The sequence below is a fragment of the Equus caballus genome, chromosome 12 (genome assembly GCF_041296265.1).
Source record: "Equus caballus isolate H_3958 breed thoroughbred chromosome 12, TB-T2T, whole genome shotgun sequence".
Lineage (NCBI taxonomy): Eukaryota > Metazoa > Chordata > Mammalia > Perissodactyla > Equidae > Equus > Equus caballus.
In genome coordinates this window covers 42,251,541-42,266,533 of record NC_091695.1, presented here as the reverse complement: position 1 = coordinate 42,266,533, position 14,993 = coordinate 42,251,541, and the positions used below count along the sequence as shown (strand labels likewise).

The 14,993-nt window shown below is 58.0% G+C and overlaps 2 protein-coding genes across 3 annotated transcripts; both read right to left on the bottom strand.

The window, feature by feature from the left end:
- Positions 1-109: 109 nt before the first annotated feature.
- Positions 110-4,630, bottom strand: TM7SF2 (transmembrane 7 superfamily member 2). The gene is made up of 10 exons (XM_001490268.5): positions 4,399-4,630; positions 3,793-3,989; positions 3,636-3,690; positions 3,117-3,311; positions 2,935-3,038; positions 1,589-1,708; positions 1,337-1,505; positions 1,027-1,107; positions 817-939; positions 110-501 (listed from the first exon to the last, which is right to left on the bottom strand). The coding sequence occupies exons 1-10, from the start codon at positions 4,439-4,441 to the stop codon at positions 341-343; spliced, it is 1,248 nt and encodes a 415-aa protein (XP_001490318.3). The 5' UTR covers positions 4,442-4,630; the 3' UTR covers positions 110-340.
- A 135-nt stretch (positions 4,631-4,765) lies between these two features.
- On the bottom strand, positions 4,766-14,969 carry VPS51 (VPS51 subunit of GARP complex). 2 transcript variants are annotated; one of them, XM_070228875.1, is made up of 10 exons: positions 13,904-14,969; positions 13,285-13,414; positions 8,644-8,790; positions 8,344-8,563; positions 7,493-8,210; positions 6,921-7,136; positions 6,498-6,716; positions 5,923-6,131; positions 5,745-5,832; positions 4,766-5,176 (listed from the first exon to the last, which is right to left on the bottom strand). In XM_070228875.1, the coding sequence occupies exons 1-10, from the start codon at positions 14,126-14,128 to the stop codon at positions 4,916-4,918; spliced, it is 2,433 nt and encodes an 810-aa protein (XP_070084976.1). In that variant the 5' UTR covers positions 14,129-14,969; the 3' UTR covers positions 4,766-4,915. The 2 variants fall into 2 exon arrangements, with proteins under 2 accessions (XP_070084976.1, XP_001916822.3); XM_001916787.6 differs by having other exon boundaries at positions 5,923-6,044.
- Between the last annotated feature and the right edge of the window lie 24 nt (positions 14,970-14,993).

Here is a 14,993-nt window from a genome sequence, read left to right as displayed (position 1 = left end):
CCACCCACCCCTAGACTCAGCCACAGCCACCTTTCAGCTTCTCCCTGATCAGGGCTGACCCAGCCACCTTTTAAACATCCTGGCCCCAGAGAGGGAGAGAAGTGGCACCAAGGGTTCCAGATGTTTATCCGAGGAGGAAGAGCATCCCCTCCACTCCACAATTAGGCACCGGTTTCTCCTTGCTCCTAACTCCCTCTCTGAGGCTGTTCATCCCTGCCTGGTGGAGTTCAAGGCAGGGTAGGGTGCAGGTCCTTGAGTCCCAGGTGCGTCCAGGCTCCTGGTGCTGGGTGTGCTGGTGGATGGACGGGCACGTGCCCGACCTGGGCTGGGTGGAGCTGCTTCAGTAGACATAGGGCAGGATTCGGTAAGGCACGCGCTTGCAGTATTCCCGCCAGGCCAGGCCGTACTTCTGCAGGCACTGCTGCTCATCCCGGGCCTCACGGTGCACCAGCAGCGCAGTGAAATAGAGGAGGTAGAAGTAGGGCAGCAGGTGGGACACCCCTGTGGGGAGAGGGAGGCTCCATGACCGCTCAGCCAGCCCCTCAGTTCACAAAGATTTCCACGCCTAAAGGCTCACAGGGGCATCAGGGCTCAGTGGTGAAACGTCCAGGGTCTGCAGCAAGGTGCTGGCAGTGCTGGGTGGGCGTGGAGGTCCGGCCCTGCCACGTGCTGTATCCATCCCCAGCTCCCTGACTCCTCCTCCACTAGGGCGCATCCCTGTTCTCCATTCTACACCCAGACTACGCATCCTGTGTCACCACTCCACTTGTGTCCCTTACGTGTGGCCCCCGCCTTGTGCCCTCCCAAGCCACTCACCGCAGGGCAAGGACCAGGCCAGAGCCATGATGAGGTCTCCAAGGTAGTTGGGATGGCGGACCATTCCCCACCACCCAGACACCAGCAGCTGTCGCCCCGTAGCTGTAGGTATGGTTTCAAGGTCTGGGGAGAGACAGGTAGTGGGATGGGGGACCCCCAGGAAGCCCAGCTGCCCCACCTCACTCAGAGCACCCTAGAAACCCAGCTCACCAGCCACTCTGGGGTCAGAAGGATTCTTTCGGAAGGTGTTTTTCTGGGAGTTGGCTCCACGGAAGACGTAGTAGCCAATAGCTGGGGGAAGCATGAGCCCACGGTCAGGGTTGAGGGTCACAGCCTTCTGCCCAACCCTGACCGTCCGCCCCTGGCCCAGACTCTGTGCCTGGAGAGCCAGGACCCAGCAGCCCCTGCTTTAGAGAAGCACCTGAGGCTTAGTACCCACCTGATGGTGCTGAGTCAACAGTGAACGAGTGAAAGGGGGAAGGAGGGTGCTGACCCAGCCCGCCGCCCCTTCCTGACTGACCATTGATGAGGCAGATGACTGAGGCCATCGGCAACCCCAGCGGCTGCGGGTGGTACAGCAGGAACTGGGCCTGAAGGCTGTAGGTGAAGGGTACCCAGGCTAGGTCCCCAAAGGCCAGCATGAAGCCAAACCCGTCGTGTGTGATGTCCATGGTGGTGAGGACAGCCTCCTGCAGGGACAGGACCCACTGGCTTAGTCCCCTCGAGGTCCTCAGACACTCGCCCCTGTCTCCCTTGCCCAGTCTAGCCTCACCTCATGCCAGAGGGCATCAGCCACGTAGAGGAGCTGGAAGCCATTGACCAGCCACATGGCCAGTGACGGACTTCCCCGAAGTTCTGCTTCCTTCAGGAGCAGGGCCAGGTTGATGAGGACCTGGGGGGATGGGGGAGACAGAGCAGTCTGTCCCCAGTCTGTCTCCACAGAGGTGGCACAGTGGCCAGCCTCTCCCCTTCTCTGAGCTGTCAGTCACTAACTCTCCAGCCCTTTGTTGAAAGGATCCAGCCCCGGGGCCCAGGGGCAGAGAGGCTGCAGGGGACCCCTCCAGAGGCACTCCCAGCCTGTTTTCTCAAGCTTGTCCTGTAGTGCTCCCTTTGGGAGAGCAGCATAGGGGGCAGGCGGACGCTTCAGCCTTGAGAGTTAGAACAGACCTGGTTTTGAATCTCAGCTTAGCCACTGGGGCAAGTTGCTTCCCCTCTCTAAAGCCTACTTTCCCCACCCCATGGGCAAAATGGAGAGAATCGTGGACCCGTCTCCTGGAGCCAAGCGCTCATGACACAATGTGTGTGAAGCACTAAGCACAGGTCTGGCACACAGTAAGAGCTTGTGAGGGTCAGCGGGCAGCTAGCCTACCCTGAGCACCCCCATCTGGGAGCACCGGGCTGTCATTCCGGTGACCACTCCTGATCCTCACAGTCTTAGAGGGCGCTCGCTCTTTATCCCACTTCACACGGGAGGAAATAACCTCGGAGGCCAGATCCAGACCCAAGGGGGGCATTTGGCACTCCTCCTGTCCCTGGATGAGGTAGTTCCAGGGTGATGTGAGCGATCGTGCCCAAGAGACCCTTTGGGAAATCTTGACCACAGTCCAGCACGGGTGATTACAACCAAAAACACAGTTGGCAGGTCCTCAAGTCCACCACTGATGGACAGGTTGCTAAACCCAGTGATCACTTCTAGGTTCTGCACCGCTCTGACCAGCAAGGATCATCGGATCACCATCTTTCCGCTCAAAACAGACTTTACGCTTGACTGCTCTGCTTAACGTCGTACCTGCTCTTCTAACTCCGTCTCTGCCTTGTTTTTCTCCATAGCGCTTAGCCTCCCCCGACATGTTATATATATTTTACTAATGTTTTGTCTTTCTCACTAGAATGTAGGCTCCATAAGGACAGAGACTTTTTCTTTCCTGTAACTTTTTTCTCTTTTGTCTCCCAGTACCTAGAGCAGTGCCCAGCACACAGGGTGGACTCAATAAGTATTTGTGGAATGAACGAATAATGATTTATGACCGCACATATTGGCCCTGCTCTGCCCAACCCCTGCTCAGCCATGCCACCCCTCCTCCTGGCGCCAGGCCCACTTAGCCATGCTCAGCATACCCAGGCCATGAGGCCAGGCCGAAGTTCGCAGAAATATTTGAAATCAAAGGAAGAGATGCGCGGGTTGAGCTCCCGTCCCAGGAAAAAGTCGTAAATGGGGTTGCCTGGAGAATAAGGGAGGGTGAAGGTGCCAGCTAGCACCCCATCTGCCTCCCTCCGCACCCAACTGGGACCCCTCTCACCTGAGTTGCCCCCAGGTGCCAGGGCGGAGGCAGGGGCTACCAGAGCCTTCAGATAGAGAAGGAGGCTGAAGACGAAGGCGGTGAGGGTGGCCGCAAACGCCAAGGGCAGGAGCATTTCCGGGAGCGCGTCCAGGGGCAGCCCAGCCGACACCCCCAGGCCCACCAACAGGGTTGTCACCACCAGGGCCTGGAAGCCTGAACCAAAGTACCCAGTGAGTCCTGGGAGCTGCGCCCCTCCACCCCTGCTCCCCCCAACGCACACACAGACCAAAGCCCAGGGAGGTCACAGACCCCGCCCCAAGCCCTAAGGCTGACACCTCGGCTGTCAGAAGGCCACCCCAGCCACTGCTCTGGTGCACAGAGTAGCAGCAAATGCTGTGGGGCACGGGAGGGGAGGGTGGAGGGACAGGGGCGTAGAGAGGGACAGTGAGACCCCCCACGTCTGTCCTGGGCAGAAAAGAGCTTGGGGTCCGGGGCTAATCCCACTAGGTCTGAAGCTCCCCCCCATCTCCCAGGCACCGTTAATAGGGTAGCGCAGGCGACTCTTGTTCTTCAACTCCTGCCCCTCGGCCACCTGCGGGCACAAAGGGGCTCCGATAAGGGTTGAGAGTGCCTTCATCTCGCCGAGCCCTCCCTCCGCCCGCCTCCCCCGCGCGGCCGCGAGCCGAGTCCGCACCTTGCGCGCCGGCAGTAGGTAGAGCGCCGCCTGCAGGCCGAGCCAGGCGAGCACGAGCTGCAGCGCCCGCGGGCTCCACAGCGCCTCGGGGCCGGGCAGGTAGGGGGGTGGGCCCAGGAGGCGCGCTGGGCCCGAGCGGGCCACCAGCAGCAGGTGGAACATGGTGGCAGGGAGCACCAGCATCAGCGCCGCAGCGCCTGGGGAAGGGTGGCGACGGCGTCGGGCGTCCGCTCCCCAATTCTCCCCCAATCCCGGTAGGCGCCCTGTCTCCGTGGCCCCCTCCGCGTTCGTTCCCATCGTCCTCTTCCATATCCCGTTCTCAGCTCTCAGCCCCTGCCCTGACTTCCACCTTGGTCCTCGCCCCCAGGTCCCCTCGAAGACCCTCTCGCTTTCCGTACTCTGTCCGGTCCCGACAAATCCCCTGCCCCGCCGTTCCCAGAACTGGCCCCTCCTAAGCTCCCTCTCCATGCAGTCGCCCGCAGACCTCCGGATACCCCTCAAAGCCTTCCATCCTTACATCCTGCCCCCATCCGCGTTCGTGGCTCACTCCCCCGTTCTCCCTCGCTGAGCTCTGGCCCCAGGTTCCCCCCACCTCTGCCCCATTACCCAGAGGTCCCCCGAATTCCAGGGAACCCTGAGGAGAAGCCATGGTCTTCGCTCCGCTGGGAGTTGGGAGCTCACAAAAGCCCGTCAAGAAAACACAGCCCACCCCAACCCCCAGGAGATGGGCTCGGTGACGCGGAGGATCCGACCGAGCCGCGTCTGCACCTGTCTCGGCACTGAGCTCGGACAGCGACCACCCCTGTCCCAGGATCTTTAAACGGCCCCGCCCCCGGGCCATCCTGGGCCCAGCAGATCAGCCAATCGGCTCTCGGGGGCGAGGCCGACGCGGGCGGCTCCGAGGCCGCGCGTCAGTAGCTGCTTCCTCACAACCCCGCCTCCCGCAAGTCCCGTCCCCGCAAGCGACAGGGAGGAGGGGACAACACGTCTTTATTGGGCGGGACTTGAGGCCCAAGGGGAAGGGCTGCCGGGGCAGGAGACCGGGAATGAGTGGGTTGGGGCAACCGGGCAAGCCCGTGCAAGACAGCCCGTGCACGGCAGCCATACGCGGCAGCAGCCGGGCCTAGCCGCGCTCGCAGATGACCTCGACGACACTGGGTTCCATGGGCACTGGGTCCGGGCAGCGCAGGGCAGCTGAGGCCACCACTTCGTCCAGGAGCAGGTGCACGAGCTCCTCGTCAGCCACGAAGCGCCACAGGTAGAGCTGCAGGAAGTGGCAGTCCACCTGCACCTGCTGCAGCCCGAAGCGCCCAAAGGTGCGCAGCCGCACGCACTCCAGCAGCGTCTTCAGGCTGATCTTGATGATGCCGGTCAGCACTGACACCTGCAGGCAGGGACACACGGATGCAGCTCTGCGACAGCAGCCGGTGGGCAAGGGGACTGCATCCCTGAGGGAGGGCACCCACGGTCCGGGCAGGGGCCGGGAGACAATAAGATGCCAGTAGCTGTGATGTGGTGGGAAGTCCCAGGACCCACGTAAGAGGGAGGGAGAGACACGATGTCAGCAGCATCATGTGGAGGGGAGCAGATAGGGAGGGCCCAGCACTGACATGGGGAGGGGGCAGGCTTACTAAGTCAGGGGGAGAACAACAGGTCCCTGAGGATGCGCTGGGGTGGGGTCAATAGAAATCCCTGGGGGAGGACCCAGGACTACTGTGGGGACAAGGACAAGAGCCAACGAGGCACACTACATCAGCACCCAGACACCAAGGTCGGGGCAGAGGGCCATGGCTGGTGATGTGGGGCTCTGGGCAACCACTCACGCCCAGACATGGCCCTCAGTGCTAGAGACTGGGGGTGCAGAGTCCTAGAGCTGCCTGGAGCAGTGTGGGGCTGCTTCAGCCAGCCTTCCCAAGGGCCCTTGGAAGGCAAGGTCACTGCGGGCTTCGGACCTTGTTGAACTCCACAGGGCTGAACACGTCAATCCGTTCAGAGAACAGCTTCTGGATGTTGCTCAAGAGGTTGGTGTCCATTGGGGCACTGGATTGGGGGATACCAGCCATCAGAGCCTGCCCTGCACCCCCATCCTCCTCTGTCCACTCCTCCTGGAGCTACCCTGACCAGCCAGACCTGGGCGTATAGCTGGGTGCATAGCGGCCCTGCTGCCGAGAGCTGCTGTACACGGAGAAGGTCCTCTTGCTCGAGTCGCTGCTCTGGGCCTTGCGAACACCCTCTTCATACAGGAGCCCCACCTGGTGGTGGAAGCAGGCACTGCAAGGAGGCCACAGCATGGGGATCCTCCAGCCCACTGGGAGCCCTGGGCGAGGGCCAAGGATGCCCTAAGTTACAAACTCATTTGTTACAAGAATCACATTTGTTACCAGACTCACAGGGTAGCCGTGGCCTGATACCTCGGTGGTACCCAGTCACTACTTATAGAACCAGTCAAGTGGGGCAAAGGGGGCCGTAAGAGTTGGTAGTGAGGCCCGATCTTCAGCACCCACCCTGCCCTGGTTTCCTGGGTGACTCTGGGCCTCAGCTTCCTTACAGGTGAAACGGGGGCGACAACGCCACAATCCAGGGCTGGGGAGGAACAAGGCCATAGATGCAGGCACTGCCTGGCCGCTGCCGTCTAGGTCCTCAGAGGGTTGTTCCCCCAGCCCCGCCAGCCCACTTGGGGCCCCCTGGCCAGCCTGGGGCAGCACCTGTACATCAATAGCCGTCGTGTCCTCCACCACCCGCTTCATGACAGCACGCACGTTCCGGGGCTCCAGGGTACTGAGCCAGTCCCGGGTCTCCACACTCTTCCGCAGCATCTGCGATATGACCAGGCCCTGCACCTTCACGTAGTGTGTCAGCAGTCGTCGCGCCGTCTCCCTGGCCTCCGCACACAGTGTGCTCACGGGTGTCACTGGAGACTGGTCCTGAGCAGGGGACACACGTGTCAGAGAGGCAGTGGGTACTGGGGGCAGCTCAGGGGCCACTGCCAACCACTGGGCACAGGCTGGGCAAGTGGGAGGTTGGGTTGGGCACAGGCAGCTGGCCCCGCTCTGCCCGTGTGGACACTGGCCAGCCTCCTGCGTTCCCAGCACCGCCATCCCCTACCCTGCTACGAGCTGGCGGTTCACCTGCACCAGAAACTGCTCATCAGTGAGGGTGAGGACGTAGGAGATGGTGGCCGTCTCGTAGTCCAGGCAGAGGCGGGACAGCAGCAGGAGCAGGGCAGGTGGCGTGGCACCCCCCTTCTCCCCAGGGCTGTCACAGAAGCTCTGAGCCGTCTGGCACATGGAGCGGATGAAGCCCACGATGAGGCCTTCGCGGACACCCTGGCTGCAGAACTCGCCCTGTTAGGAGGAGGGGCCGAGATACACAGCAGGTCCCCTCTGTCAGGCAAGGTCTGCCAGTGACCTTCTGCTGGGACCCGAAATGCCCTGGCCCCTCTCCAACGGACAAGTTCATCCTACATTCCAGTACCCTAGCGCAGCTCCTCTGCTTGGAGGAGGGAGTCGGGGCAAAGCCAGCAATGGGGACCCTGCCTGCAGATGCCCTCAGAGCCTTCCCCACCCTCCAGGCTGAGCCAGCCTTCCTTGTGACACAGCCTGAACCCACATCCAAAGTGCCCGGGGCTAGGACTGCATGCCCTGGGAGCTGACAACGACCAGAAAAAGAAAAAAAACGAATGCCCAGAGTCAGGCCGTACCCGGAAGTAGGGTTTGTTGGAGAAAGACACCTCCTTGGCGGTGAAGAGGTGCACAGCGGCCAGCGAGGCCTTGATGTGGCTCAGGATGGAGCTGGCTACATTGGCCAGCAACTCGGCCAGGCCGGGGCCTTCCTTCCCAGCCAGGCGAGGGGCTGCCAGCGCCTGGCGCACATCAGTCAGGCAGCCCAGGAAAGCGGCCCGCAGGCCCTGCAGGTGGTGGCCCAGGCGTTCGCGGGCCACTCGCTCCACGATCTCCGTGGCAGCCTCAGCGAGACCTGCAGCGGCCAGCAGCGCCCCAGGCGCGCGCAGGCGCCGGTGGAAGCGGTCCAGCGCCCGCACCAGCAGCGAGTTGTCACCGCCACCCTGCTCCTGCGCCAGCCGCCGCTCCACCAGCGCAAAGTAGCGGCCGCCCAGCTCTCGGGCAAAGGCTGCCAGCCTCTCGGCCCCGGCCGGGCCCTGCGCCGCAAACAGCTCCTGGTAGGCGGCCGCCACCTGGCAGAGGCCGCCGACGAAGCCGCTGCCGCCGCGGTCGGTGAACTCTAACACGTCGGGAGCCGGAGGGGAGGGCCCCAGCTCCGCCTCCAGGCTTCTCAGCTCCTCCTCCAGGCGCCCGCGGGCGTGCGCCAGGAACTCCTCGCACAGCTCCTCCGCCGGCTCGCCCAGGGCCAGCAGCAGCTCCACGCACTCCGCCTGCTCCGGGGCGCCCGAGCCGCCCTCCCTGGGGCGAGCGAGACGGCGGTGAAGGGCAGGAAGACAGAACACGGGGGCGAGGGGGTGGGGTGGGGAGACGGGAAAGCGCTGGGCAGACCCAGCAGCCCGGCGTGGGTGGGATGCGGGCCCCCGAGCCGCACCTGAAGCGCTGCCGCAGCTGCTGGGCCAGGCGAGCCGTGATGACCTGGCAGTCGTCCTGGATGGCGCGGAACGAGGGCAGGTGCTGGTACTGCTGCAGCACGGCCCGCGCCCGGCCCTGGTAGCGCACCGCCTGCCCGTAGGCGCCCAGCTCCACGCACTTGGTGAGGCGCGAGGGCAGCTCGAAAAGGAACTGCAGCTTCCGCAGCAGGGCGTGGACCCCTGGGGGACAGGGGAGGTGGTGTTAGCCCCAAAGCCCTGAGGGTGGCTGACTTTAGCACCCGCTCTGCGGCGGGGCCCACCTGCCAGCTTGGTGATGCGCTCGTGGCGGTCCTGCAGGGTGGCGCTGATGCGCGCACTGAAGTCCGTGATCACGGCCATATTGGTGGCCAGCCGGTCCATCTCGTCCTCCATCTTCCGGAAGTCGTTCTTCATCTTCCGGATGGTGTCTGGGAGAGGGACAAGGAGATGATGAGGACGCAGGCGCAGCACTCAGCTTGAGACCTGGTCCCAACGCTCTCACACCCGCAGCCCCTTCCCAAATGCGCCGGAGCCCGCTCCTCGAGGGTCGCAGTGAGGATGACTGCGACAGGCTGAATTAGTGCTGGGTCACAGTCAATGGGGCGTCGTTATGTCAGGGCAGCAGACGTCTTCTGAACACTCCTTGTGTGCCCCTGGTTCTGGCTGGGTGCGGACAGCCACGGGGGCACGGTCTTTGCTCTCAGAACACGCCCAGATGCAAAGGAGAGCTCAGGGCACTGAGCAGGGGCCTGTCTGCTCCTTCCCAGGGGTATCCTGCCCAGCACACTGGGGAGGCAATAAATACTTGTTCACCTTTGTCTCCTTCCCAAACCTCCGGAACCCTTTCACCCCACCTTCTGGAACATGGTCCATCCTTTCCTTTCGTCCTGACAGAAAGCTGCCTAAGGAAGCTGTTCTTCCTTCCACACCCATGGTGCCTCACAGCCTGGCCCCTTAACAGTTCTCGATAGTTTCCACTGCTCCTCTCTTCAAGACCCCAGCTTTTTGGAAGACCATGTCACCAAACTACATGTCTCTGGTTGTGATCCCTCCTGTCCTCTTTGCCACGCCGCTCAGTTCCTATCACTGTCACCTCCTTGTGGACATCAACGTCCACGGGGATGAGCCTTCCGACATTCTTGACTCCGTTCGCGGACCTCAATTCCATCCATTCTTGCCTCTGCCTCCTCGGTGCCGCCCCCTCCTTCCCTCAGCAAGAGCTGCCTACTCCAAAGTGTCAGCTTCACGCCTCGCCACCTGCTGTGACTCCCATCACTCACCCTGTCGACCACTCTAACCATCCTCTGGCCTCTTCAGGAACTCCAGACCCACTGGCCCTAGCATTTCGTCTCTACTCCTAACACCCCTCCTGGCAGCCTTCCCGCCTCACTCGTCTTAAATCTGTGGTCCTCCACCAGACCATGACCCATTTACAAACCCCCTGTGTCTCTCATCCCTTCCCTCCACTAGTTGTCAGGGAAACCCTACCACAGGTTAAGTGCTACTAGCCACCTACGCCACACACCTGAGCAGCTGAAACTGGGCCACAAGGCCACACCAGCTGGCGCCCTTTCATTTAGGACGGCAAGTCCCTCAGCGGCACTCCGCACTGCCTAGTTGCTCTTCCAAGCCCTTTAGTGGGCCTGCTTTCCCATTTTCCAAAATAACATTTCTCCTCAGTCCTCAAAACTCCACTATGGGCTCCCAACTCTCAACTGGCGATCCTGGTTCACGCTTCACAGAGGAAATACAAGCAGAGTGCAATGCCCCCAAATCCGCAGTGAACTGACAGACCCGTGCCATCCGCTCTCCCTCTTGTGGCCCTGGGCGGGGCTCATGCAGTCTCATGGCTGTGGTGACTAGGACATTTCTGCCTCCAGTCCTGACAGGGCCCTGCCTACCGACCTACTTAACACCTGGATGTGGATACTAACAGGCAGCTCAAGTGTGACAGGTCCAAAACAGAAATCCTGACTTTCCCCAAACCTGTTCCTCTGCTAATCTTGGCCATCTTGGCTCCTGGCCATTTCCCAAGAGTCATCTGTGATTCTTATCTTTCTGCCACCCCACATTCAGTCCACTGGCAAGTTGTGTCCAACCACAGCCAACACTTCCCAACTAACTTGCCTAATCCCACTCCTGAACTCACCATCAGTATTCACAAAGGAAAGCAAGGAGGAGGAAGCAGAAACACATCTATCGTAAGAGACTTTCATTCATCTCTCACTGCATTACAGAGCAAGTGGACGAAAACCAAACAGAGCTACAGAAGACCCAAATAACATAATTAATATGACAGACCTACTTGATTTATATTGAATTGCTGTCAAGATTCCATAGAGTACACCAAAACCTTGCCATGTATTAGGTCATAAAGAAAATCTCAATACATTTACAAAAGAAAAGAAATGGTACAGACAGCATTCTCTGGTCACAATGCAATGAAACTGGAAATTAACAACAAAACTAGGAAACAAAGAGACCCCATTATTTGGAGGAAAAAACCCTCATTCTTAATCAATATTGGGTCAAAAAGGAAATCAAAACTGAAATGTCAGCCTCTGTAATGGATGTCAACAAGGAAAACACCAGATCAGAACTGACAGGATATAGCTACAGCAATGGTCAGAGGAAATCGGTCTCAAATTCCTATGTTAACAAATCAGAACAGACATTCAAGTCAACAATTTGGAAAAAGCACTACAAAAGAAATCAAAGGAAAACAGAGAGAAGGAATTAATAAAGCTAAAAGCAGAAATGAACACATTTTTCAAATGGGAGAACAAAGAAATCAAAGGTCAGGGTCACTGAAAAAAAGGATAAAAAATAAAATATATACAATGTTAGCTAACCTAATCTTTCCAGAGGGAAAAGACAAAAACAAAGTAAGAAATAAGGGGAGAAGTAATCGCCTAACTCCCTCTTCTTCCACACCCCCAACTCCCTCCTGCACTTTGAATACACCAGACATGCCCCCTCTCCAGAGCCTCTGCCCCCGCTGTTCCCCCACCCGGCCTCTCCCCAAGGCTGCGTCTTTCTCATCAAGGTCATGCTCCAATGTCGTCACTTCAGAGGGGCCTTCTCATATTTATCCTGGCAAAGGCAGACCCTCTCACACACATTACTCTTTTCCTCTTACTCTATTTTTTTTTTTTTTTTGCTGGGAAAGATTTGCTCTGAGCTAACATCTGTTGCCAATCTTCCCCTCTTTTTTTTCTCCCCAAAGCCCTAGGACATAACTGTATATTTTAGTTTTAAATCCTTCTAGTTCTATGTGAGCCACTGCCACAGCATGGCTACTGACAGACAAGTGGTGTGGTTCCACACCAGGGAACCAAACCCGGGCCACTGAAATGGAACACATCAAACTTTAACCCCTAGGCCATCAGGGCTGGCCGTTATTCTATTTTTTCTTATAGCACCTACTACCACTTTTATTTGTGTATTCAGCTATTGTCTGTCTCCTCAGCTAGAATTTGGGCCCCAGGCAGGAGCTTGATCCAGCTGGTTCATTGCTATACCACCGATGTGCAGAATAGCCCTTGGCCCTCCTTCCCCCACCAAAAAAAGGAGAGGCATTCCATGAACATAAGACTTTATACTCTTTTTTTTTTTTTCATCAACCTAAGTAGGCATTTCTTTTTTATTTTATTTATTTTATTTATTTATTTATTTTTGAGGAAGATTAACACTGAGCTAACATCTGCTGCCAATCCTCCTCCTTTTTCTGAGGAAGACTGGCCCTGAGCTAACATCCATGCCCATTTTCCTCTACTTTATATGTGGGATGCCTACCACAGCATGGCTTGCTGAATGGTGCCATGTCCACACGGGGATCCGAACCGGGGAACCCCAGGCCGCTGAAGCGGAACGTGCCAACTTAACTGCTGTGCCACCGGGCCGGCCCCAAGACTTTACAGTCTTTATACATTTAGAATCCCTGACTCCAACAACCACTTTATAATTTTCTCTCTCTTTTTTAGGAAAAAGACAAAATAAACCAATCCTAGTAAGCAAGAGCTGTGTCAAAACATTATATGTATATGTTCTAAGGAATGGAAAATGTAATATTTGCAAAATTCCTGTGAGAAATTTCTCCGCACAGAAATGACTTCTTGTTCTGTGCTGGTGTTAGCAAGAGAAAGGCACCTACTCACTGAACCCGCTTCAAATCAGATAAAAGAACAATAACTACGTGTTACTACACCCACCCCCATTGTGACACCAGCAAAGTAAGAGACATCAGAATGCACCCCATGGTGCATTCTCAGAACATTCCCATGGACTGCAAGTAGACCCTTGGGATTTGCCTGCAGGACTAAGAACACGTGAGTCCAAAACTGTTACAAAAGTCTGAGTAGTGCATTTCACCAACACAAGTCTGAAGCTAGTGGATGACAGCTGGACATCATCTAGCACTGTCTTGAATAGAGAATTAAAGGGACAGAAAGAAAAAAAAACCTTTACGTGATCTTAATGTCATAAATTTTCTGTCTCTTTGCTTAACTGAAAAGAGAGAATGAAAGAGAGAGAGAGAGAGACAAGTCCATCCTCAAGAAAGACCTGGACCAGAGAAGAAATGGACCACTAATGAGAGAAACTAACCCTTACTGAGCCGTAAAGCTTCAGCATCCCACACATCCTTAGTGTCCGGGATTCTAAGTGCTTCAGACAAAGTCACTTCATTTTAAAATTTCGTTCTGTCCTTTCTCCCCTTTGATCCTCAAAACAACTCTCTGAGCAGCTATTACCTCTCTAGGTGTCTGACCACAAAAGTCCTGAGAGAGAGGGGAGAGTGGATTATTGTCAGGCAGGGCAGGAACCTGGGTCTCCTCCCTCTAAAGCCCCTGCTGGTCTCCCCAGCACAGGAGGAGGAGCTGGGGGACATGGAACTGTGAGGGCTGTGTCCCAGTGGGAATCACCTGTGGCTGAGATGAACTTGTTGTAGTTCTCATAAACCAGGGTCTGCATGTCGCTGTCTAGAGCCCGGATCTGCCGCACCATGTCCGTCTCACTGTCCATCAGCTGGGCCAGGGGGCACTCTCTACGCAGCTGGAGGAAATTGGGTGGGTAGCGTTCAGGTCAGGGGGCACTCATGTCTCCCAGCCTTGCCCCTAACGGGTAGGCTTTCGGTGCAAAGAAATCCCGACCCCATCCCTGTCAGGAATCCCAGACATGGAGCCTATAAGCGACACAGCGCAGGGTTCGACCCTATTTGGGGTTTGTCGGCATTTGAAATCCTCAGACTCAGCCAAGGCTGGGACCTGCGCCTGTCAGCGCCTGGGCCACGCCCCCTCTCCCGGGCCTATCAGAACATCACCCTGGAGCCTCCGTCTCCGCACCACCCTAGGCCAGTCCAAATCTGCCCACGCCCTCTTCGAGCCAGCCCTGCCCCGGCTGCCTGGCCTAGGGTCGTCCTGGCCGAGGGTCGTCTTTATGAACCCCTGCTTCCCTCACCCCTGCAACAAAGTCGGAGGGATGATGTGGGAGTGCAATATATCTGGGTCCTGGTCCCCCCACCCCCACCCCCCGTAAACACACCTTGTCCAGATACACTTCCGGGTCGAAGTGCGCCCCGTTGAGATCTGTGGGGTCCAGGGGGTCGGGCCCCGCGGGGCGCCCCGCCGCCTCCCCCTCGGAGAGGCCGTAGTAAAGCTTCAGCATCCCGTGCGCCTTCCGCCGACGCTCCGGAGCCTCCGCCTCGGGCCCCTCCGGGGAGTCCCCAGGTCCAGACCCCGGGCCGGGCCCAGCGGCTGCCGCCGCCATGGCTCCAACTGCAGCCCACGGGCGTGAGGCTGGAACGGGGACCGGGAGGAGGCACTTCCGGGAGCCATAAAGTTGTTGTTGAAACGAGGCAGTCCTTCAGGTGAAACGTCCCCCCGCAGCCCTGGGTCCTTCGACACTAGAGTTCCCGCAGCTTTCCTCCCCGAGCGAAGAGGTTCTGGGAGAGCCCTGGGTTCCCCCAGCATCTCAGGTGGAAGGATTTTGTGGCACTGGTTGGGTCGCTGCCCTCCCAAAAGGAAGGCGGGTCGTGGCTCCCACCCCTGCACCGCTGCGGGCAAAGGGCCCGCGGATTATGTCTCTAGATGCAGAGGACTGAGCGCGGGCCGTGGAGCCGGAAAGCGTGTTCCAGGCATCCTGCCATTGCCTCGTTGCCTGGGCAGCGCCTCAGTTTCCCCCCATTCCTAAAATTGGGGTACATGCTTCACCGGGGGGCCGCGAGGACTAAATGTGCGTACAGTACGTCGCACATCGCCTCCTGATCCTCTGACCTGCATCAGAATTGCCTTCAGAATTAGCTGTGGCTCGTTTCAGACTGGGCTCGCCCTACACCTAGCTTCTATTAGAACAGTCCTCAAGTAGTTATGCTGAGAACTCCTGTTATACCGTGCTGACAAGACAGACTCAGCAGATCTTAAGTGGCTGATGTTGCGATGCGCTGAGCGAAGGCTTGGGTGGAGATGTTGAGGATAATTCTCAGGTTTGTGATTTGAACCAAAAAGTGCAGACGTTCACGAGGTGAAGAGCTCAAGAAGACAAGGAATGACTTGGCGTTCAAACTGAGACACTGAGTTTAAATGGATGAAAATGAGATAAAGACTTTATCAATGTGCTCCTTGAAACATTACTG

Bases quoted from the DNA above. Each gene is read 5' to 3' on its own strand.
- TM7SF2 (XM_001490268.5), bottom strand. From the start codon at position 4,441: ATGGCTTCTCCTCAGGGTTCCCTGGAATTCGGGGGACCTCTGG. The intron at 3,691-3,792 runs GTGCGGACTCGG...TTGTGCCCGCAG, and splicing joins ACCTACTGCCGGCGCGCAAG to GTGGCCGAGGGGCAGGAGTT. The intron at 940-1,026 runs GTGAGCTGGGTT...GTCTCTCCCCAG, and splicing joins TTCTGACCCCAGAGTGGCTG to ACCTTGAAACCATACCTACA.
- VPS51 (XM_070228875.1), bottom strand. From the start codon at position 14,128: ATGGCGGCGGCAGCCGCTGGGCCCGGCCCGGGGTCTGGACCTGGGGAC. The intron at 13,415-13,903 runs GTGTGTTTACGG...AATTTCCTCCAG, and splicing joins CGGAAGTGTATCTGGACAAG to CTGCGTAGAGAGTGCCCCCT. The intron at 8,791-13,284 runs GTGATTCCCACT...TCCCTCTCCCAG, and splicing joins CAAGTTCATCTCAGCCACAG to ACACCATCCGGAAGATGAAG.